The sequence below is a fragment of the Polyergus mexicanus genome, unplaced genomic scaffold, assembly GCF_030449975.1.
Source record: "Polyergus mexicanus isolate NDT 795.1 unplaced genomic scaffold, iyPolMexi1.0 SCAF_3, whole genome shotgun sequence".
NCBI classification, from domain to species: domain Eukaryota; kingdom Metazoa; phylum Arthropoda; class Insecta; order Hymenoptera; family Formicidae; genus Polyergus; species Polyergus mexicanus.
The window spans coordinates 5,369,656-5,393,882 of NW_027223323.1; the positions used below are offsets into that span (position 1 = coordinate 5,369,656).

The 24,227-nt window shown below is 38.1% G+C and overlaps 4 protein-coding genes across 13 annotated transcripts in view; 3 read left to right on the top strand and 1 right to left on the bottom strand.

The window, feature by feature from the left end:
• Nucleotides 1-3,463, top strand: part of Atpalpha (sodium/potassium-transporting ATPase subunit alpha) — a 60,701-nt gene extending 57,238 nt beyond the window's left edge. For all 7 annotated transcript variants that reach the window (XM_070316177.1, XM_070316176.1, XM_070316181.1 and 4 more), the window contains one exon: nt 213-3,463. In XM_070316177.1, coding sequence (XP_070172278.1) covers nt 213-333 — 121 coding nt within the window. In that variant the 3' untranslated portion in view covers nt 334-3,463. The remainder of the gene's footprint in view (nt 1-212) is intronic.
• Nucleotides 3,464-7,126: 3,663 nt separating this feature from the next.
• Cap-g (Chromosome associated protein G) lies at nt 7,127-11,610 on the top strand. 4 transcript variants are annotated; one of them, XR_011448908.1, is made up of 8 exons: nt 7,127-7,312; nt 7,519-8,315; nt 8,387-8,921; nt 9,075-9,371; nt 9,483-9,842; nt 9,921-10,433; nt 10,525-10,896; nt 11,526-11,610. XR_011448908.1 is itself a non-coding variant. In XM_070316195.1 (7 exons), exons 1-7 carry the CDS (start codon nt 7,205-7,207, stop codon nt 10,636-10,638), a joined length of 2,724 nt encoding a protein of 907 aa, XP_070172296.1. In that variant the 5' UTR covers nt 7,127-7,204; the 3' UTR covers nt 10,639-11,081. The 4 variants fall into 4 exon arrangements, 3 of the variants coding, with proteins under 3 accessions (XP_070172296.1, XP_070172297.1, XP_070172298.1); XM_070316195.1 differs by lacking the exon at nt 11,526-11,610 and having other exon boundaries at nt 10,525-11,081; XM_070316196.1 differs by lacking the exons at nt 7,127-7,312; nt 11,526-11,610 and having other exon boundaries at nt 7,660-7,740; nt 7,835-8,315; nt 10,525-11,079.
• On the top strand, nt 11,382-14,453 carry Wdr92 (WD repeat domain 92). Its single transcript, XM_070316198.1, has 4 exons — nt 11,382-11,794; nt 11,905-12,405; nt 12,487-12,584; nt 12,706-14,453. Exons 1-4 carry the CDS (start codon nt 11,528-11,530, stop codon nt 12,911-12,913), a joined length of 1,074 nt encoding a protein of 357 aa, XP_070172299.1. The 5' UTR covers nt 11,382-11,527; the 3' UTR covers nt 12,914-14,453.
• Rpb8 (DNA-directed RNA polymerases I, II, and III subunit Rpb8) overlaps nt 14,371-24,227 on the bottom strand; it is a 50,422-nt gene continuing 40,565 nt past the window's right edge. The window contains exon 5 of the mRNA XM_070316199.1: nt 14,371-14,814. Coding sequence (XP_070172300.1) covers nt 14,697-14,814 — 118 coding nt within the window. The 3' untranslated portion in view covers nt 14,371-14,696. The remainder of the gene's footprint in view (nt 14,815-24,227) is intronic.

Here is a 24,227-nt window from a genome sequence, read left to right on the forward strand (position 1 = left end):
ATTAAAACTTTGATTATAACATATTCATTCAAATCTTTTACCCATATAACTCTAAACAAATCTAATCTAAACTAAAAACTTTTATTTAATACACAAAGATTGCAGTTGAAGCATCATCGTCGTTGAATCGTATTTATTTTCAAATCGGCAGTGTATATTTGTATAATACGATGCAACATGAGAATTAATAACCCATATATGTAACGTTGCAGATTCGTATGGTGGCTGCCAGCTCTGCCGTTCATGTTCGCCATCTTCATTTATGACGAGACGAGACGATTTTATCTCCGCCGGAATCCAGGCGGCTGGCTCGAGCAAGAAACTTACTATTAGACGCAAGGAGAATTAAATCACACGCATGCAGAGCGCGCACGCAAGAGGACGAGTGAACGGACGAGAGAGCGAGAGAAAGAGAGAGAGAGAGAGAGAGAGAGAATGATGATGAGAGAGAATGAAACGCATACTCACAACTGAAAGATATACACTTGAAAAAAAAAGAAAAATAAGTAAATCACTCATGTTGAACAGATATATAACACTTTTCACATGGAATGTGCTACTGGGTCTATCCGAGTCACGTGTCGAGAGAGCAACGGATGGACAACGAAGGATGATGCGCAAAGATTCGCGCTTGCTCTCACGACGAGAAAGAAGGCGCTATTTCTCCGCGACATGGAGAAGACCCTTTAGCGCTATAGATACAGCGCGAGATACAAAGAGCACGCTCGTTATTCTGGCTTGCCACTAACAATCGCTTGCACGCTTGCGTGCGAAGTTTCATAGTCTCAAAAAATTGATCCGGTATTCGAGAGAGAAAAGAAGGATTCATCGAGGGGAAATTTCACCAGTCATCATCATACAGATTAGGAAGCCGATTGGGAAGTCGCGCCTTCTGCTCTGCGTTCAACTATACAACTACGGGGCTTTCCGGTGATGATTGGTGCTGTTGCTGCTACTACTATCAAATTATGGACGATATATATTCTACAAGCATTGTTCGAAGCTGGAACGAAGGAAAGAGAGAAAGAGATGATTGAGAAGAGTCGCTGAGTTGATGACGCTGCAATGTAACTGATGCAAGAGTGTCAGGCCTAAAGAAAAAATGTGGTAACGCGATGAAACATAGATGAAAGGAAGCCGAAATGGCAATGAGAATGAAAGTCCGAAACGGGCAGCGGGAATAGGCACGCGCTCGAGAGACCGGGGTGCTAATGCGCGACAGGGAATCACGGAATCACGTGCATTCTTATGTATGCCGGATGCAAATTACTACATTCACGCGACTTCTTATACTATTAGTGGCGTATTATAGTAGACATTTTTGCGTTACCAAGAAACTTTATAATAATAGGCTTTCGTTGATCGTCGATCAATGCGCGCAAAATAATGATACGCCAAAGATCGGCACATACACACAACACGCCCTCCATTGAGAAGAATTTTAAATCGAAGACAAGAAGATAAAGATTCGCGGAAAAAGAAAGGGGAGCAGAGAGACCGACGTGACAGAGCAAATCGAAAAAAAGTGCTCAATATAACAGGAGAACCGTTAAAGAAAATTCTTAGACATCTCGCGTGACACCGAAATATATACTTCGTACGAAAATCTAATTACTTGTTAATTGTAATGAAGGACCTGATACGACAGATATATCGGCACGGTCTATAGTTATACGTCATGATAAAATAACTAAAATAAAGGGAAGAGAGAGAAAGTTATATAAATAACTAAATGAAATAAAAAAAATGAAATATAATTAAATAAAGTCGCATTCGCAGTATTTATTATTATTAAATAAACGACATACACATTCGGTTTTGAGTCTTAATCCGTATAGCTGTCAGGATGAAAACGGCAAAAACGTATCGCGTAGTTTCAGTATAGTTATGACTCTTAGCTCGAAAATAATATCACATTAACACACGTGAAAACATACGGGGAGACTGGACTGGAAATGGAAGAGAAGTGCGCGGTGATCGGGGTGGGTTTCAGCGGAGAGCGAGATGATTCATCCCATCGTAATCGAGCAGTAGGAGGGTAGGGGAAAAAGGTATAATTCGGAGGCGGAGATATGTATGTGGATAGTAAATGTAAAATAATTATCAACTGAATCACTACCAATTGACGAGAATATATTAACTGATATGTTATGTGATTGCGCGGGCAGATAGTAAAGCGGTAGGTGGTCGCGGCCTGGTTGCCGGCGAATCGGAGGAAAAAGAAAATAAATCCTGCCGCATGCTATTCGAGAAGATAAGTGAATTATTATAAAACGTTATTGATTAACGACGAAAGATAAAGAGAGAAAGAGAAATAACAAAAGTTTAACGAGGCAGGATAATGGGATAGCGAATATGAGGAATAATACACTGGATACTTTGTATTAGAGAAGGGGTGCGGTATATATACGCAGAATATAGACAGGGAAAGAAAGAGACAGACCGGAGCAGAGAAAGCGAGTAAAAAAATGTTCTTACTTAGGTAAAAGCTAAATGAAGAATATAAAAATTCCTTCTCTTAGTTTTTCATAGATTTAAAATGCCAGCGGGACAGCTCGCTATAAATCATTGACCCCCCCGCAACGCGGAACGCTCTGTATAGCAGCGAAACGTATAGGATCTCTTGTTAGCCAGCCGGCGAGCGCGCTGTTCGTGTTACGTATGTGTGTGTATGCGTGCGCGTGTATGTGCGTTGTGCATGTAGTATCGAAACAACACACAACGGTGACTTAAAATGCCTGCCACGCGACTTTTTTTCTTTTTTTTCGGGCCGGGACGATCCGAGACTTTTCTCATCGACGCGATCTCGCAACTGTATACACGAATATATTATATCCTCCCTCCTCTCGTTTCCCCTGGGATGGGTCTCTCTCAATCGTTGCCCGCGTTCGTTTCGAACGTGATCGCGTTGATTATTGCGTGAGAAGGTCCGCAAGACGAAAAATGAGTATTAACCGTGCGAATAAATTTTCGTTCAACGATGTCTGGATAATTATGTGGAATCGCACTTGAAAAGAGACGCGAAAGCTACAGTCACTTTTGGACAATGGAAGAATGAATAAAAGATATGTTCTCTCTCTGCTTTTCAAAAATTAGAATCAATATCGCGAAACAGTAGGGTTTTAAAACACCGTTCTCGTAGCTATCGTTAAAAATATTGTGAAACGCAATTAATTTAAGACACACTCGTGTGCCGACTCTCGAACGATAATCATTCCATTTTCTTTGCAAACAATAATGCTTCTTTCATTTACATATCGCGTATAAGCAATCCAAAGTCCAGTATCCAACTCATCATTGCATTACGAAGGAAGAATGGAGCAATTGCGTGGCAATATTGTTACAATTATATCATATTATATAATAATCCGCGAGATGATCGCGTTCTCGTCGATCGATTGTGGCGAACGCGGGACTCGATGAGTGAACATGCGACGCTCGCTCGGCGGCCCAGGCCCCAAAACTACCCTAAGTGTTCAATAATCGACGTGTTCTCGAGGTGCCCCGTACAACGCGAAACGTTTCTTCCTTCGCCGGTTTCTTCCGTCCGGTGCTACCGCCTCGAGTGGACCTGAAATAAGGCTCGCAATTCCTCGACTTCTCGCGCGATTGATTTTCTCTGTTGAAAACGTACGAGTGATTGCGCGAATTGCATTCCGGATACGCGACCGATCAAATCAAAAGAATGAAAGGTCTGAGAAAGAAAAATCAAATGTTCTCAACGTTGTCGTTTAGGCTGTACTTGCATGCTCCCACGCGGAAGAGAATGACGAAGCAGGGGCTTTGCTCACGGGTGCGGGAAAAAGGCATCGGATAGAGACGAGATCACGACTCGCGCGCGAGCTCGTACATCGGGAACTGGAATTCGAGACGTTTCAAAAGTATCCATCGGCCGATCGGTGCATCACGCGAAATCTATCCTATTCGGACGCTATCCAATCATCATGGCGTTTCCAAATTCGATCGACGCCGATCAACTGAATTCTCCTCCTCTGCGTTATATAGGCGAAAAACTGTAATTTTTAGAAAGAGACAGCGAGATTAGCTGAGCCAGGATGAGAAGGGCTCGATTTTAATGTTGCGACACGGCTCTCGTGCCGTAAAAGATCGATCGCTTCTGTCACAACGAATACGCGATGATTTAAAACGTTTCGCGCGTGATTTTTACTCTCGATGAAATGTCCGTTTTTCCGGATCGAATGCGAATGGAAAAATGCAGGATAAAGAGAGAAAGAATGGAAGGAAGAGAGAAAATGAGAGAGAACGAAAGAGAGGAACATACCTGCGTGTATATATGCGATGGATATCTTTGAAGCTATGGAGAAGATCCGCGGCGTTGTCGACAGGGTGTTCCGTGCCTGTAGGGGGACTGTAGGAGCCCAAAAAAAATGCTTTGCCGTCGTGCGCCGCCTCTTTACTTTAGGCTAATAATTTAAATATTATTAATAAAATATAATAGTATAATAATATAAATAAATAATATAATGATAAATAATAATAATATTAATAATAATACATGTTACAATAAGATATTATTAGATGTAATTATTATATATGGTTTAGTCTAGATCGTGTTGTTGAAGAAAAAAAACAAAGTACGTATAAGCGAACAAAAAAAAAAGATGGAAGACAGAATAGAAAAGAGATGGACGAGAAGGTAATGATAGAGAAGAGAAGAAGAAGGAGGGAAGAAAACGAGGATTGAAGGAAGACATGCCAGGCGGGGGAGGAAATTTCGGTCTAAGACCACACACAATCCTTTTGCGGTGGACTGAACGGGACGATGTCGCGCTTATACACGCTTATTCTACAAGCTTATTTTATCCATGGAGTGCAGGACAATGTTACGCTTTCGTATCTTTGCGCGCGTAATTTCGAATAAGAGAGGATCCCCCTGGATTTCCTGTATACATGCGATTATCATTTCGTTTCTCTCCTTTTTCCCGCGTTTCTGTGAAGAGAAAAACAAGCGGCTCTCTGTGTTCCTCGCTTCATTCCGAGGACGAAAGAAAGAGCGTCGTCGATTCTCTCCGTGATCAAAAACATAAACTCATAATTACATACACTCGAATAGAAAATTTAGTTTTTCGTTTTTCCCGTTTATCAGAACGTTTTCATCAGGAGCGTTTATTAAGAGTATCCTCGCGAAAAAAAATAACGCCGCGCGCCTGCACAGCCCGCCGCATACCGCATCGGAATCATTGAACGATTTAAAAAAAAGTTTAAAAAAGAGAGAGAGAGAGAGAGAGAGAGAGAAAGTAAGGCGGAACGATGTTTTATTAATATTGTATATATATTTTAAATAATTGTGAATGACGGACAAACAGATCGCACGCGCGAACGACGGCGACCTCGACCGAGAAGCGTTCTTCCCCCGAAAAGAGAGGGCCGCTTCTTCGCCTCACAGGTCTATCCGTATATACACTCCTTTTTTTCTGTTTCTTATTTTTTCTTCTTGCGTTATAAACGCCGCGTATACCACACATTTACACACTCTGTACACCGCGTATAGAGAAAGAAAGAAAAAAGGAAGAGAGAGAGAGAGAGAGAGAGAGAGAGAGAGAGAGAGAGAGATACGGGTTACACGCTCGGAAATGACACGTACACCGTTCCACCAGCTATATCTATATTCCGATTGACGATTGACGATTCCCTTTCGCAATTAATTAATTAATTATTATTCGATAAGTTCTGTTTTTACACACGCGACACACATGTGAAAATACATCGCAACCTCTGAGATACGAATACAACCCAAGTGTCATTACTTTTGATGTTAAATAAAAAATACATAATTAATATATAGAGCAACTTCCCATTTTCCTTATCTTTCCTCTTTAACCGACATCGAGTAGATTTAAAAAAAAAATTGTGCGTCATTCTTGGTGTCATTATGGTAGAAGCAAACACGTGACGAGCTTACTATATATTATTATTATTATTAATCGTTACTTTTTGTTGTATTTTTGTAATTATTATTATTGCTGAGATAAAGAAATATCCAAGAATAATTAGAAATTTATAATAAGTAGAGAATAATCAATAAACTCTGTTCAAATATTTTGCAAACAAAACTACGTTACTCGAGGAAATATTTGCGATTTATAAAATCTATAAAGATTATACGATGTATTTAAATCTCGGTTCTTGATTTACTGTTCTGTGAAATGTTTACTTATATGATCATGTATCTCGTATGAATCGTTTATAAATCTCTCTAGAAATTTGAAAATATTCAATATTAGATTTAAATCTCATTGAGTTCAAAATATGGAAACCATAGACGTAGAAAATATAGAGATCGAGCATAAACTGTGCCGACTGTGCAAAGAGATAAATTGTGCCAAAATCTGATTGGCTGTTATATTGCGCAAGCGCAGTGATGCTTATGTCTCTTGCGATTGTCAAACTGTCATGCGAATATATATGCCTATGTCTATGATGGAAACATTTGCTCCTTGAAAAGCAAGCGCGATTATTTTTATATATATGTATAGATTCTTATTTACTTATATCACACATTCGAGATAATTCTTATATCAATTTTACTTGCCATTTCCAATGAAACAATATTGGTACAAATAACAGTCCTTATTTTACAGACTGAATAGAATTTAAAGAAAATACACATTTGAATGAATTTCCTTAGATGACGGATACAAAATTCGGTATTCGTCGATCGATTATAACCTTGTTAACCCTTGTTAACCATGTTATTTATCGATCGATTTTAACCTTGTTCAACATTATCGAGCTGCCGTTAGCCGTCATCTTGACATTTGTTTGAAAATTTAACGGTCAGTGACGTCCAATGGGAATATTTTGCCCATCACTGATGACACGTGCAGCGGATCACGTGACACAAGCTTAATAGCCTCGTGTAAATAGGACGCTTTTGGATTCGATATATGTTTCTAACGTGTTTCTTCGTATTACTATATTAATGACACGAAAATATTTATTTCAAGCGCTATGTCGAGCACACGTATTATTAATCTGCATATAGTAAATATATTAACTTTTCCAGAAACCTTCCATTTTTTTTTCTTCATAATGGGTGTTAACAATACCATACATTTCGATAAAGTATATACGCTACTGAGTCATCTGACTTTTACGCTATTACGCATGCGTGAAAAATTTTATCGCGCTTGTTCAGGTTTTCGTAAAGCGTTTAACAATTACAATTTTTAAAAGAACAAATATGGTTTCAGCGATTCGGAAGGAAATGAAAAATATATTCTGCAAAGCGCAGTACAATAAGATTGATCATCCACAGTACATGAAGAAACTGAAAAAATTATATGAGAGAGTAAGTCCGAACATTATGTACTTTTGGTTTTGTTCCTTTTTTTTTTAATAGATTTATAGTATTTTCTGAGATTTCTAATAATTTATAACTTTTCAAGATTGAATCAACTAATTATCCGTACAATGAAAGTAATTTTTTTTCTTTGCGTATTTATTTTATTAAACTAAGTCTTATGTCAATGTTTTATGATTTTTTTAAATTTTCAGACCGATTTAGATACATTCTGGAAATATTTTATCTCATTTTTGAAAGTACCTCTTACGATGGCGCAACAACATCTGCATATTATAAACACATTAGAGTTTTGTGCCAAATTCATAGTAAGCTTCTATTCTACCGTGGAGAGCGAAACCATGGAACCAATGTCTCCATTTGTCAACAAGTTATTCAAATTTCTCTTATCGCATCACAGCGCTAAAGATAAAGTAGTGAGATTTCGCATATGTTACTTTCTAAACATACTCTTCAACTCTATGGGCGATGATGCTTTTATCGATGATAATCTATGCGATCAAATTACAGTCAGTATGATGGATCGATTGTTGGATAAATCATTTAAAGTCAGAGCACAGGCTGTTTTTGCTCTGCAGAGATTGCAAGATCCATCGGATGAGCAATGTCCTGTAATAAAAATGTATATATTTCATGTATCTAAAGATCCAAGCGCTGAAGTTCGCAAGGCGGTGCTTGCCTGTATGGGTAGAAATCAAAGGACTTTACAAGCTGTATTGACAAGAACACGAGATATCGATGATAATGTGCGCAAGATGGCATTTGAATTTATCAGTAAAATCACAGTGCGTTCCTTGACTATCGAACAAAGAGAATGTTTGTTAAAGAACGGTCTCAAAGACAGATCCGACAGTGTCAGAAAATGTGTAAGCAATGTTTTGTTGCCAACATGGCTACGATGCTACAAGGGGGAATATTTAAATCTTGTACATGCTCTCGATGCTGGTATAGGAACAGAAACTGCCACCTTAGCTTTACAGATACTATTCAAGTGAGTATGTAAACAAAGAAAGGGTAAAAAAAAATAATGACAGAATTTTATATTAAATATTTTTTTTGCAGAGATGCTAATTCAAAAAATTTATTGGAGCAACTGCCAATAGATAAAGACACAAGACTAATTTCACTGACAAATATATCGAACGAAAATATTTTGTATTGGAAATGTGTAATAAAACATTTTCAGAGTCTGTCGTGTATGGAAGATTTAGAATTAATTATTCCGGAATTATCAGGATTTTGTACATATATACGTGAATATATGACTCTCATATCTTCCAAGTCATATGAAGTATGGGAAAAAGAATGCCATAAGTTTATTCTACTACAACTCTTTGAGATATCCACAACTTATGATCTCGCAGACGAAGTGGGCAGGAAGAATCTGAATGAATTAATAATAGATACTCTAATGAGCGATCATTGCTGCGATAAAATAATCGAATGTATAATAAACCATTTGGTAAAAGTGATACCAGATGCCAATAACATGTTGAATATTATTGCCAATGTTATTAGTGAAACTAGACTACCTTCAAACGAAAATTTAGATACTCAGCAAATTACTGTGGAGCAGCAACAGGAGAAAGACATGCAAGCGAGTATTAGAATCTATTGTTAATTATATAATGTAGATGAGAAAAATGTTAGGCACACACAGTTCTGCATTATAGACGATTTATATTAAGTTAATTACTACTCAAATCCTTTCATTTCTTTTCTTTTTATATTTTTTTAAATTTGATTCTAGAAAGCAAGATTAAAAGTTGATATATTAGAGCTTGAAGAGGAATTATATCAAGCGATCAAGGAAGAGAACTTTTTACAAGCTGAGAGTCTAAAAGACAAGATTAAGGTCTTAAAAGAAGAAATAAACCAGTTATCTAAGATCCAAGAAGCTGTAATATCCGACGATATGCGTGAGGAAAAAAATGATACCACAACTATGGTGAAATGCCTTAACATCTTGTATTTTGCGATGCAATCCATTCGCGTATTAACACCCACACTCAAGAGTTTGATGTCTCTTGTTTTAAGTAGTCTCGACGTAAGCGTATATTAAGTTATATACATCATATGAATATATAATTATAATATTTTTTATTTTTATGTAATTACTTACTACTATCCATCACATTTTAATTTTGCTTTGTTTTAGCATCCCGATGATAATGTGCATGTATTAGCGCTAAAAGTGTTAGGTACTTATTGTATACTAGACAAAGAGTTAGCTAAAAAACATGTAATGATATTTTTCTATCAATTTTCTTACGAGCACGAGAATCAAGAAATTTGGATAGTTGCTTTGAAGGCAATATTCGATCTCTTGCTTCTATATGGGTTGGAATATTTTGAAAACTTACAAATTCAGGAAGAGAATTCCGTGCAGAATAGATTTGAAAAGAGTCGTTCGCTTTACACGCATGAAGATAGCGTCATTTCTATAAATAAACAGATTGAAATGGAGAAGGGCCCTTGCAATTTCATCAAAATCTTAATGGGATTGTTGAACAATATGGTAAATAGCTAATATTCTTGAATTCTGCTATAATTGAGTAAAATTTACTGTAACGCAGCTATATTTGGAAATTTACAGAATCAAGATATGCGCACTATTGCTACAGAAGGATTCTGTAAACTGCTGCTCAACCAACGAATTAGTAGCAGTAGTCTTATATCGCGTTTGATAATTCTGGGCTATAATAAAGTCAATATTGATGATACTTATCTTCGACAATGCTTAAGTGTTTTTTTCGAGCATTTTATCGTACGTGTACCCGAAGCACAAGAAATACTCGAAAGCGCTTATTTTCCAACACTGCGAGCTCTTTGCGATGCACCGGATGTTAGTCCGTTACGGGAAATCGATACATATCACGTTTCCAAATTCATATTGAATTTAACCAGGAGAGGATATCAGAAAACCGGCAATCAAACGTTTTATACGCACAACAATCTTGCATTTGCTATATTGGCCGATATTCTAAATCCGGAGAGCAACGTAGATAAGGATACTCTCATTAAATCTTTAACGAATTTATGTATTCAAATAGAGGATGCTCCGTCGAAACAAAATTTGCAAGAAGCCATCGAGAATGTTACGAAAATGGTATATAAACTCTTTATATTTTTATTAAATCTTTAATACAATTGATAAAATAATATATATTGATCGTAATTCGATATATTTGATGATATAGGTGAAGGATTCTGATAAACGGTTGCTGAAATATATTCAGCAGTTCAAACAAAAATTAGAAAGTCCTGAAACAACGGAGATGGCGGTAGAATGTGAAAGTGACAACGAAGACTAAATATCGTTTAAAATTTTATATATCTGTATAAATAATATATATTTTTATATTTACTCCATTCCTGGATTTCGGAAAACATTAAAAATGAAATACAAAAAGCACATTATTAGATGTTCTTAAAATGCAATTTATCTATATATTATACTCTTGTGTTTATATGAAATATTTGCTATTTTTTTCCTTGTTATAGATGTCACTCTATTTCAATCACTGATTTCTATACATAAGTGGATAAGGATACACTATAGATATGGGCTGGTAATATGCATATACATACCCAGATAGCTAAGTTTGGTGAAAGCCAAACTTGGTCGAAAGCAGATCAAGTCTTAGAAAGATTAACCATTAATCCCTATTGGATATCGTAATATATGTAAAATAAAGACATTTTCGTTGGTTAAATGGATCGATCGCTTTCGCTCTTATATGCTACATTTTACATTTTGTACACACGTACATAGTTATTTTTATTATAATATATTACATACAGATATTTTATTAAATATATATACAATACATACAAGTAAAGCTGTTCCGGAGGAAGTTTGAGAAATGTACTTTTCTCTCTACGAGTGCTGTGTGGAAATACACAAGCATATATATATATACATACAACGTATATATCGCGTCTAATACAGAAACTATAGCCTAAAGAGGATTAGAATTCTAATTTTCTTTGCTATAGCCAATCCATATTTACATAATGATATTTATAAAATCTATAATTGGCAGATATTAGAATGACATCTTCTAATAATAATGGCGACCTTTAGATGGCGTATAAGTTTGTTTATAGTTACTTTAAAGCAGTTTATGTCCTTTGCTACAAAAAAATGAGAACAAATTTTCTTAACGAATAATTGAAGTTGAGAAGAAATCCTTTACAGACATGGATAAGCTGGCGAAACCGCAAATAATCTGCCACATTGAAAAATCTGTCGATTATTCCCTGTTTGATGTCAAATGGATACCATGCAGCGCCAAGTTCGTGGTTATGGGTTCTCGACCTCGTGGTACCGGTATTATACAGATTTACGAGTTGTCCAGCGGTGAATTGAAGCTCGTGAAGGATATAGAGAGATCTAATCAGATGAAATGTGGAACATTCAAAGCTTCCAATCTTCGGGATAGACACTTAGCTACCGGTGATTTTAAGGTTTTTTTTTTACTCAAATATTTGTTAATGTTCCGATATTTATATTTAATAGCATCCTATTTAATAAAGTTTTAACAGAATATGCTAAATATGATCCGTCCATCTTATAGGGTAAACTAAATATCTACAATTTAGAGGATCCCTCGATACCAGTTTACACTGCTAACGCTCACACACAGATTATAAACGCCATTGATGGAGTAGCAGGTGCCAGCGTAGGATGTGGTGCACCCGAATTGGTAACTGGATCCAGAGATGGAAGTGTTAAAGTATGGGATCCCAGACAGAAGAGTCGACCGGTCGCTATTATGGAGCCTAAGGAAGGAGAAAGTCGACGAGATTGCTGGTCGGTCGCGTTTGGCAATTCTTACAATTCTGAGGAGAGAGTAGTGGCTGCGGGATATGATAATGGTGATGTTAAAATATTTGATCTGAGAGCAATGACAGTAAAATGGGAAAGTAATCTGAAAAATGGAGTTTGCAGTCTCGAGTTTGACAGGAAAGACATCCCCATGAACAAGCTGGTTGCCACTACGCTAGAATCAAAATTTTATCTCTTTGATTTGAGGACTCAGCATCTCAAGAAGGGCTTTCCATATCTTGTTGAAAAGGTCCATAATTTAGAGAGAATGAAAATTTATACTCTTTGATATATATATAAGTTTATAACCTGTGTGACTGCATGATTTTAGGCTCATAAGTCGACGATATGGCTGGTTAAGCATTTACCACAAAATCGTGAAATATTCGCAACTTGTGGCGGTGGAGGAACAATCTGTCTTTGGAAATAGTGAGTATATATATATGTATATATATAGTTTACCTCTGTTTTATAAAATTGCAGTGTTAAGGGGCATTATATTTCTGCGAGAAAATATGTGCTTTAAAAACTAATATTTATTGTTTCTTAGTAATTATCCAGAGAAAAGAAACACTAGGGATGCCGACGGGATCGAGCAGGGTGTCGTAGGCAACGTTAGTTTGCTGCAAAATATTATGCTTTCATCGCAACCCGTTAGTTCTTTGGATTGGAGTCCAGATAAACAAGGACTTGGCGTTTGTACATCGTTTGATCAATGCTTACGCGTTATCATCACTACGAAATTAAACACATATTGATTAAACAGCGAAAAATGCTTGTAAATATAAATCTGTATTATAGCAGGAGAAAAGTTCCTTCAAGTTCCATTTTGTATGCTTAAGGTAGTTATTAATACAATTCTTGAATTATCTCATATACGACTTTATCGAATACATATAATATAGTCAGATAATAAGCAAAGAAACTGAGAAGAATAAGAAAATGCGCATCAAACTCGTTATTTATCAGTAGTATCTCGATACTATTATAGTTTGGATTCGAAATATCAATTTTTTGTTTACGGGCGCGTCACGCAACGGCGAGCAGATGAGAGTGAATTATATATTACTGGACTAATCTATTTAGAATCGGACTCTTTTTAAGTATCGGCCATTTTACGCGCGTAGTCGCGAGCGTTACGCAATATCGCGCGTGCCAACCTCCGCCATTTGAGGCGTATTCGACCCGCATGTTGTCGCGTATACCTCGCGCTGCGTTGTGCCAGGAAGCAGCATTGCAGCTGCGCGCCTATACAAAGTCAGAAATATCTCGATTGTAATTACATAAATTAATTATCATCGTCAAGTTCACATATCTTTGCCGGGATATGGTTGTCGCCGTTTGATCCACTTATTTCTCTTTAAATTTTTTCGAGTTTTATAACACATTAACATTTAAGATTAAACTTTGACGCATCTAACTATATATAATAATTCTGTTTCATCTTGAACGCAGAGAAACGTTTGACCGAAACAATTGTGTCTCTTCTGCTGTTTCTCCGATTTAAACATTTTTCATTTTTATTTAGATTTTACTAATATTTTTCCATTTTCTTGTACTTGACAAAATATATTATTCCTTTACGCTTTTTCCTTCATTGCAATTCATTTGTTATATGCATATTCTTTTTCTAAAATGACTTGTATGTTCTTAAATGATTTTATCTTAGAATATATGATACAATTCCTCGTTTGTGTATTTAACATATCTATATCAATCGAAGCAAAGTGAAGGGATAAACAGCTATCCTGGAAATGTACCAAGTGTCAGTTGGCTAATTACATAGCAGTGTGTACATATTCACGGGAACATATATACACACGTTGACAGAACAGGTAGAGAAGTGTGCAATACCCGATTCCTATTTTCGTGTTTCGATGGCGCACTTGGTGATACACTCCGTGACGATTTGGTCAACGTCCAAGAATTGGCCGCGCAATTGCATATAGTTGCCCATGTTATAGTTACAATTGTCACGATTAAGCTTTGAATAGAAAGATTGATCCCCTAGAATCCCTGTTTTCCATTAAATGTTCATCACAATATGCTTTCAATGGGAAATTTTATTATTTGCATTTATTAAGATTGACGGTCGCTTAAAAGATAATCTTTCCGTTTTAATCCATTAGAGACAAGAGTTTTATTATTACTGCTTTATATTTGGCAACTTTTAAACTGATGATAACTGTAACGTGGATCGGTAGATGGGAAGGAATTTCAATGTAAAAAAATATTTTTATTTCTTTTTTAAGTTTTTCAATAATCCTAGATCAGTAATCGTAGTACCAATGGTTAAATAACATTATCTGGTCATAACATTATTCTAACTTAATTAGAATATATAATTATCGAGTTTGTAGCGAGATTTTTAAAATTGAAAATAAAAGAAAATTTCATTATATAATTGATATCGCTTAATCTATTGTACATTGTCTATTGTATATAAAATGCAAAACGCAACTTTCTTCGGTGATTGATATATTCGTTGAAGAAACTTTCGAATGGCAGAAGAAATCGACGGCCCGCGCGCGATCGGTAGTATTAAAATGCAAGTTTCTTCATTAACAGGTACATGTGTTGATCTATCTCGAAGCCGTGCAGATTGTTCGCATCACCCTGTAGCCTCATGAGCAGACCTCCAAAAGATACGTAGGCTGATCTGCAAATAAAGAGGGGAAAAACCATCAGTTGTAAGTTTGCATCGTCTTTTATAATATGCAGGTTTTTTTTTTTTTAATAACAGCATTGTGCGCGCAGCTCGGCTCAGTGGACTTTACTTTCGTTGAAAAATAAGTGAAGCATGCGCGTTTCTTTCATGTTCAATAACAAAGAAAAAAAATGTTCGTATTGAAATCGTTAACGACGTTCCTCCTAGCAGGTCTGCGATCGTCATAATTGCAGTGCCGATAGCGGTCGTGTATATAGATCAGCCACACAACCAGCTAACCACACTGCCAACACGCCGATCGCTAAAGGAAGTTGTTCCTTTAAACGATTAGGAAAGATGTATCTGCTTTGCTGAAGATCTTCAGATACTCCGCTCTTCAAGCTCGATTGACGGGGGTCTCTTCTTCTCTCTTAATCGTTGTTTTCATGACATATATAATATAGAGCGGAAGGCAAACTTGTGGCAAAAAACTGTTGATCTCTGTGATCAATCGTGTAGATATATATATACATATATATATATATATATATAAAGATATATTCTCAAGATTACTGTTAATTAGATAAATTGCAAATGACTGACTAGTATGATTTGTGATGCATAAATCCGTGATTAAAGGATATGATATAGTATAGATATAAAAATTACTGTATATCGATGTAATAATGAAAAACTGTCATTTATCTTAATTAAAAACACTGGAATTATGGACGCTGCTCCACAGTAGCGATAATAATTTCTTCCATCACTTGACAATCAGTTGATTACTTACATAATTATTATAACGATTGGAACGTTTTAGACTCCAGTGTCATCATGAATGACGTAGTTCCCCCATCCCCCCACCCCCTCCCCCAATCGGCGTTAAAGATATCGCGCAATCATCCATCGTCGATGACGTTTAGAAAATGCATTCTGCGAAACTCGCTTACCTCGATCGCGGAAGCGCGTCCGTGAGATTCAAATTTTGCATGACTTACGAGAGAGGGGGGGGGGGGGAGAGAGAGGAAAAGGCGCGAATACCGACAAGAATATAGCCGCGGCGTACGTGTGATGTTATGAGGTTTCCCTATCGATTGACCTTGCCTCCGACGAATCTCTACCTCTCTAGAAGGCACTCCGGCTCTTATAAGAGTCAATTATTTTTAACCAAGTATTTCGAGCTTCTGCTCGTGTGCGCGCTGATTCCATTTACCCCTCCTTCCATCTAATTTCCCCCGACGCACTGTGCGCTCTAAATCATCTTACACATCATCATCGTCGTACATCTTTATATTCTACATACATAATATAATTAACGCTAAATATAAATATATCAGTATATAAACGCATAGCCAAACGCGTTATCTGAATTAGATTCGAGTATTTAATCCTGGAATTTAAATTTTGTAATCTACCTAGAAAAATCAAGAATCTGATCTCTATTAATGTCTCAAAAAAATTATTGAAATATAAATTTTATTGAAAGTGGCCATCTCCAATCTGTTTTCTAATTTCGATATTTAAAATTGATTTTTTAAATTTTATATTTATCCATAATAAAAGCATATTATCTTGTTCTAGGGGTAACGTGTTTTCCATTAAATCTTTTTCTTGGGACAATTGAAAAAGGATTATATTCTTTATCCGATGGGCGATTTGAAAGGATGGTTCTGTCATAGATAAGACAAGTGAAAACAAAAGAAATGAAAAAACAAGTTCTTTCCATTGAAATCGTCAAATTCGAATTGCGCAGATAAAAGTAACTTGACTCTGATTAATGACTTTATTCTTAATAATAATTTCTCGTTTATTAATTAGCAGAGATGCTAAGAACGGGAGTAAAAAATTCAATGTAACCGTTGTATAATTTCAACGCTTAACATCTGCTTCCATCATTTGAATGCTCTAAAAGAAAATACTTTTTAAAACTATATACAATTTCTATTTTTTTATATATTTGTATATATATATATATATATATATATATATATATATATACAAATTAATCTTTATAATAAAGGCGCTGGTGAAATTGAATGAAGAACGCATTAGATGATTTTTATTGTCATTCGTGATACAATATACTCTATGATTCTACGTGTAAGCGATGTGCGTATATGTACGTGCGTATGTGTGCGTATAAATTGTTACGTGAAGCATGAATCAAGTGTAGGCGCTGCGATACACGCACTCCTCCGTTAACAAATCCCTCGTCATAGACGATCGAATGCCATTACGCATCTATTCATAGAGAATCGTCATTGTCGATGATATCGCACAAAAAAAAATATATATATATATTCGTCGACGCAACATGCGTTCGATCGCTCGAGTGCACCCTCTCCTCTCCCCCTCACCCTCCTGTGAGACGCGTATTTTATAATTGAAAGAGAAGAGGGGAGGCAGAGAGCGATGTTGACAATACTTTCGCAGCAGAATTTATTTCTCGCAACACACACACACACACACACACACACAATGTATAGTAAACAAGTTCCTCGTGTGTGATAGAATTACTTTCTACAAAATCGCCGACACATGTTAATGGACGATTCCACACTAATTGCGGGAACTCGCGTTGCTCTTACGCCGATCGTTCGAAAACAAAATTTACGCAACGTAAATATGAAACGTTATTATCGCAAGTTATTGCTCTAGAGACCAAGTTGATAATCCCAAATGAGAATTTCCGACGCAATTATTCCAATTAGAACTTTAGGCATATAGGTGGATTGTAATTTAATTAATATTTGTTACTAAAGGAACGTTATTAATAATATAGTCCTTGTAATATTAAGGCATTTTGCTGTTATTCGTCGTGTAATTATAATTGTAATAACATAATCGTAACTTTAGTGAAAGAAGAGTAAGAATACTTTCTCTCTCTCTCTCTCTTTTTTTTTTTTTTTTTACGGGTTCGAGTTCGAGAGAGAAAACTCGAAATAACCGCAGATATTGGTTCCATTATATCAACGTACGTGTTATTTTTTCATCAAAGGGATCATAAATGTCTTACCAGAGATGAAAAATATAATTAGATTGTAAAACATCTTTGTACGTCGCCTTGAAAATTTTTACATCAGTTCCCGCGATTATATCAAAAATTTTCAAAAGTATTCTTTTTATTAGAGGTCGAAAAAGCTTTAGTGTAAATTCCTGTTAAATATTTTGATTGTAATCGAAGTCAACATGAAACTGTGAAAAAAATTTTCCAACTCTGTTTTAAAATCTCTGCGGGATCCGGGAATGCTATTCTAATTACGCGACGGTTCTCCAGTATTTTATACATATAAAAAGAAATTTTTATATATACAATTTCTTTTTCCTGTAAAGATTGTATAGTGTATAGTATACAAAGAATACGGTGTAAGTTTGAAGCATCGTAAGCTTCGTAAAAGCTTCGTGTCTTTCTCAGTGTTATCCCCTTATGATAAGGATACCGCAGGATATAGATGTCGATTTTTCCTGCCATTTTTTACACTTATCCACGGCCCTAATAAAGTTGGCGTCGCGTTACTCGATCGTCGATGACGGCGACAGAAGAGATGTCGTACCAGATAGTGCATTTACAGTATTCAGGGCCCGTGTAAACGCGCATCTGGCACGAGCCCCAACTGCCCTGTAATTTCGTATTGGCTCGCTTCCGCTCGACTCGCTCTCTTTTACTCGTTAATATTTGCAGTCTCTATCCCTCTGTTCTTCCCCCCTTTCCCTCCTCCTACCTAATTTGCTTCTCGACTTTCCTTTTCCTCGCACGAAATTGCAATAAAGTTGCAACGTCCATATTTTAAATCACCATGTCAATAAAGAAGTCATCGGACAATGGTATTTAACTCATCGTTGATCGCAATTCATTGCGCGCGTGTTAAAAATGTAAACACTTATGTAACGATACGTTCAAGTCACGCGATTATTATTCGATGTGTAATTAAGTTCTCGCTTCACGAGGCACAATTGGGAAAAAAAAAAAAGAAAAAAGAAAAGGAATTAATTCGCCTCAAACTTATTTAAGACACGAAAGAAACGACGACGAGACAAAGGTTTCTCGGGTGTGCCGCGTATCTTCCAGTGGGATGTCAGCTGATGCTATTTTGTCTCTCGAAGCGCGAAATGAGAAGAGGACGACGTTGCTAATAATAGCAGTCACTGTCCCCGGCAGCCACGACGCTCCGGCGTCGAGACGTCGTTTCGTCGTCTCGCGATCCGTTAACGCGTACAACACGCGTCTCCTTTCAACGCTCTTAGGCAGCTAAATTCTTTCATAGACGCCGCCGATGCGTCCCGAACAACGAAGCTACGAGTCACCGATGTTACACGATAATTCCCGAGCTAGAGAAACATTTTATTACCTTGTATTTATTTATCGGATATTCGCGAAATAATAATCGAGATAATAACTCAACGTTTAATGATTATTTTAAATCATTCAAGTATCTCTCTACGTTTAGGCAAAGAAGCTGGAATGACAAATAGTCGTTGCATATCCTCTTTAACGTGTGCAGATTTAATTATTCTTTTTCCACGCGTCGTGAGTAAAATTATTTGTTAATTTTCCTTATACAAAAGAAGCGCGCTGTATTTTATTTATTTATATAGATTTTTAGATCCGATCGATTTATAAATTCATTTTATGTTCCATTGTCTCTCACTTGGATTGATTTAGTTATGGAAAGGGAGGAGGTGTCGCGATAAACAGTTGAGTAAATTATCGATTATTTTCCAAGTCGTTCCGCGTTCGCTTACAATCGTCACGACGTCTCACAAAATCGAGGGAAGATCATGGCGTTGCTGTTTCGTTGCATCACAGACTATCGTTGAGGGACCTAGGGTATTGAGCGCGACGATCGATGCCATAACACTCGATATCGCGAAACTAGAGCGATCGACCTAGTTGTGCGATTTGGAATGCGAATTGGCAGGAGCGACCGTTGCGTAGCTTATAATACTCATCCCTTTAACTTTGAATTTCGCGCGAGGACGCGATTACAGAATTATGTAATTCCAATCTCACACGACATCGCGAAATCATCGCGTGTTACATATTTATATGCATCACGGAAACACGAGAACGCGATATCGTTCACCACGATTTCACAGAAGGGATTGTTGGGAGCGTTGGGAAAAATTCATCGGCTTTTCAATGATCGTAAATGCCGACGATATTCGCCGTAAAGATGGCGTCCGCGAGATGAAGAAAAATCACGAAGCGGATGCACTTTGAGACGCACTCGCCGCGCGAGTTCTGCCAAAGTCGAAAGAACGATCCGCAGTGCAGCAACGGTGTCGTCGGACATTGATTATTCACCGCGATTAAGCAGCGGCAACTGCGGCAGGCACCGTCGTCAGTGCAACCGCATCGTGAGAATGACGTGGCGCGGGGAAGCGCATGGAGAGAGGAGAGGCAGGGGAATAGAGGAGGGGAAGAGAGACCGGAACTACCGGTCGCCGAATGCATTCGATCTCGTCGGTCGTTTTAGACACACGCGCGGATTGCGCAATCGCGCGACCTTGCCGTGGCTCCGCAACAGGTGCAACGCGCGCGATCCAAAATTATCCTCCTGGCCGCGGCAGGTGATCCCGTTTCATCGGTCGCGCATTTTATTTATCCGCGCGTCGTCACCTTCCGCGAAAATAATCGACGTAATGTTCGGACGTACGTCGTCGATCATGTTCGTGCCATGAGAGGAGTATCTCGGCGTACAACGATGAAGAATCTCGGTTGTTCGAGCGCACGTTCGAGAGAGAGTAATAGCTCTCACAGCGAGAAATTCCAGAGATGCGCATCCGCGGCGACTTTCTTTCACGCGACACGCGTTTCCTAGGCACGCCGCTCGTGTAGAGAGTCGGGACGACAATTGCAATTTACGTCAAGCACTGATCGCGACCTGCTCTAGAACGGCGACGTTACACAATCACGACCTTGGACCTCGTGCATTGTGAGCGCGGAATGTAAATCGATCTTGGGAAGCAACACGCGCGCGCATGATCGGCGCTGTCGATTTACATTTATAGGATCTAAACGAGAAAAAAAAAGTGACGCTATGACGAGAAGATTATAAATCGACGATTTTATAAATGCTCGTAATTTTATAAGATCTTTTACGCAATTACGATTCGGAGATGATCTCAATTTCTCACGACGCTCAATTTTACTGATGCTGCGCGAGTAAACGGAATCGTTTCGTCGATAATCCTCCAAACAATTTGCAGCACGAAAAGAAGGCGAGAAAATAATATTACATATCGCGTGCGACTTGCGAACGATTCGCGCTAAGCGACAGCTAAGCTACGACTAGAGCTGCCGCTCGCGACTAAAGTCGGCCTAGAGCAGGAGCCAGTAGCCGCGACCGTAGCAGCACCGACGATAAAGACTAGTCCAGTCCAAGTAGCAGCGAAGTAGAAACGGCTCGACGTTGCCAGCCGCATCAGGCGTTATACAATCCGCGTACATGCGTGCGTGCGTGCGTGCGTACATGCATGCTCGACTGTTCACCGTTCTCTGTTCAACACGCGTGCCAAAGGTAGATGAGATTGAATATAATTCAGAATTTATATATATATATATATATATATATATATATATATATAATTATAGAGCAATATTTTGAGGTTCTAACTCACAAAGCTCGATATCTTGTAAAGGAAACATTAGTTTAGAATTGAATTAAAACAAGCGCGATTCATCTGGAATATTTGTATGGCATAATTAGCGAAGATTACGAATCATATATGTATATCGATCGAATAAACACAATCGCGGATTTCGACGAGTCTGTTCCGTTGCCGGGATTCGTAAAAGGGACCCTTTTACGGCTGTTACGGCTACGAATTAAGGCGGATTGAAATAGGATACGACGAGGGACGAGCGTGTTCGAAGAGGAATGGAGAGAAGAGAAAGAGGAGCGAGACAAACGGCGAGACGCGCGTGATGGGAAATCCGAGGTGACGCTCGCTTCGGCGGTAACGGCGTAATTGAACCACTTTGCCGTTAAACGAGCTTAACGATCGATTGTACGCCGTGCCTTCCACAGATCCCAGTCGGCATCGCGGCTCCTCCGACACCGTCATCTCGCGAGGTCGTCGATAATGACGTCGCAGGTCACTGGTTTTTTGTTTTTTTTTTCCCCCCCCCGACGATTTAGCGACGAAGAAGATCGCTCGATTATACGATTTAATAAAAGGTAAACCGAATCGGTGGTCCTCGGTGTGGAGAGGGAAAAAAAATTTCCCCGCATTGTCGTTTCGTTAACGCGTCGTTTTTGGAATTTCATCGAAAGATACACAATATGAGAAATTGCGCGAGTGGAGCAATTGTTAGATATATTATATCTTGGACAAAATAAACATAATGAATAAATAAAAATTAATACTTATACTTGAGAAATTAAAATTCGTTTCGTTTTGGCGAGTAAAAAGAATGCGCGCTGTTAAAATAAACTTGTAAAATACAATTTTAAGGAAATTAATCATTGACATAGGCATATATTTTGAAATTGACACCTTCAGTAATAGTAATAAGGGGCGTAAATTATCGATACTCCTACAGCCGCGATATACGTATAAACGAGGTGAAATTCGTCGCGACGCGCGTTCTCAACTAAAGCCAGCTCGAAACGGAGGGAAAAAATAAAGACGCGGCGAGACTGTACGGCGAGCTAGACGCGACTAACTAACGCGGACGAATCGTCGCGTTTCGTCCGCGAGATAGCCAGCACGCCGCGATTATGCAACCTCGTGGCCGAAAAAGCCGTGCCAAGATGCGTGGCGCTGGGCCACACACGCGTACACGCACAGCTATCATCCGTCTATAACTTCGAAACACGCGGGCGGGCTTGGTCCCGTTATTTTATCGGGGTTGCGAAAAAGCCCAGGGTTATTTGGCTCATTCTAGAAGAATTTCCCTCTCTCTCCTCTCCCTTCCTCTCTCTCTCTCTCTCTCTCTCCCAATTCTCCCGAGCGTGACCTTTGACTATTGCATCAAGCTGTTATTTTCGATGTCACCACGGACTCTCGTCATACGAGAAATCTCTCGAATGTCTTATCAAATTATTAAACAACGTACCGAGATAAATGATGTTTGAGAATCGTTTGAAAGTGTTTTCGCGATTTTATTACGATAATTTCCAATTAAACATTCGCTTTAAAAGCATTATACGGATAAAATGTATCCTAGAGAGTGCGGTAATTATTTTTACATTTCTTTTTTTTACTTTCTTCAATTATTAATATCTTTCTTGTTCCGCGATTAATTTTTAGAATAACCGAAACTTCCCCCTACAATTATTCTGATTTATTTCTCTTGAAATCGTTTATCGATTCCTTCATTTTATCTTAGTTGTAATTAGTTATGCGTTTTGAAAGATTAATATCGAAATATAATAAGTTAAGATAATTCCGACGCATTTCGATTTAGAAATAATTCGATTCAAGAATAATAGTATTCGATGCGATATATCGTATCTTTATCTGAAAAGATTTTACGGTATAGACCACTTCGGAATTAGTGCGCGAATATCTCTCGTCCACCAGTGTGGCGTGTGACCGATTAATTGAACGAAACTCGTTAGCGAATCCGACCCGGGACGGAGCACAGTTTCAATCATTTTATGGCTCCAGTTGCAGATAATGCTAGAGTTTGGTTAAAATTAATTCCGATATTCAACCACCATTCTTTGTTTCGCGTCACGAATCTGCCAATCTGAATTTCCATCCGTCAAATGTCCGATTCGCGATAAATATATTTTTCTTCATACTTTTTTTCACATAAATTCAAATAAAGACATGTACGTTCTTCCAACGTCGTAAAGAGAAAGAGATAGAGAGAGAGAGAGAGAGACATAGAGGAATAAATAGCAAATATTTATTATACCGTAATTTCATGAAAAAAAAAAAAAAGAAAAGAAAAAGCGCTAGAATGGGATATAAATATCTCATATTTTTTTTTCACAAGATTTGAGTAAACCATCTGACTAACAGTGATCCATTTGTTAAACGGTTAAGAGAATTCGCTTAATTGAGATTTCCGTGTGCGCGATGCACGCGTGCCATCAATTTCGCCGCTCTCGTTAAATCGCCCGAAATCTCTTTTCTTTCGCAGCGGGCTGCTGCGAGATATAGGTCGCTCTATCCCAAAACGATCGATTCGCGCGCACGTCGACGACGTCGTGGGACGACGGACGCGTCCAATAATGAGCTTTATACTCGTGCGCGCGCGAGAATTTTCGCGACCTTCGTATAATTGCCGCTAATTATCGAGCGCACGCCGCCACGCACGCACGTGCACTTTCGCGACTAGTCAGGGCGCGGCGTAATGACAGCGATCGGCCCAATAGTCGTTGCGCCTCGAAATGTTCGTCGTGACAAAACGACGATTCTTCCGTATCGCTTCACAGACCCAGTACTCTGCGTTGATACCACTGCTT

Excerpts from the sequence above, each read along its gene's own strand:
- Cap-g (XM_070316195.1), top strand. The coding sequence starts at position 7,205 with ATGGTTTCAGCGATTCGGAAGGAAATGAAAAATATATTCTGCAAAGCG. Across the intron at positions 7,313-7,518 it reads TGAAAAAATTATATGAGAGA|ACCGATTTAGATACATTCTG; the intron begins GTAAGTCCGAAC and ends TTAAATTTTCAG. Across the intron at positions 8,922-9,074 it reads AACAGGAGAAAGACATGCAA|AAAGCAAGATTAAAAGTTGA; the intron begins GCGAGTATTAGA and ends ATTTGATTCTAG.
- Wdr92 (XM_070316198.1), top strand. The coding sequence starts at position 11,528 with ATGGATAAGCTGGCGAAACCGCAAATAATCTGCCACATTGAAAAATCT. Across the intron at positions 11,795-11,904 it reads TAGCTACCGGTGATTTTAAG|GGTAAACTAAATATCTACAA; the intron begins GTTTTTTTTTTA and ends TCCATCTTATAG. Across the intron at positions 12,406-12,486 it reads TTCCATATCTTGTTGAAAAG|GCTCATAAGTCGACGATATG; the intron begins GTCCATAATTTA and ends GCATGATTTTAG.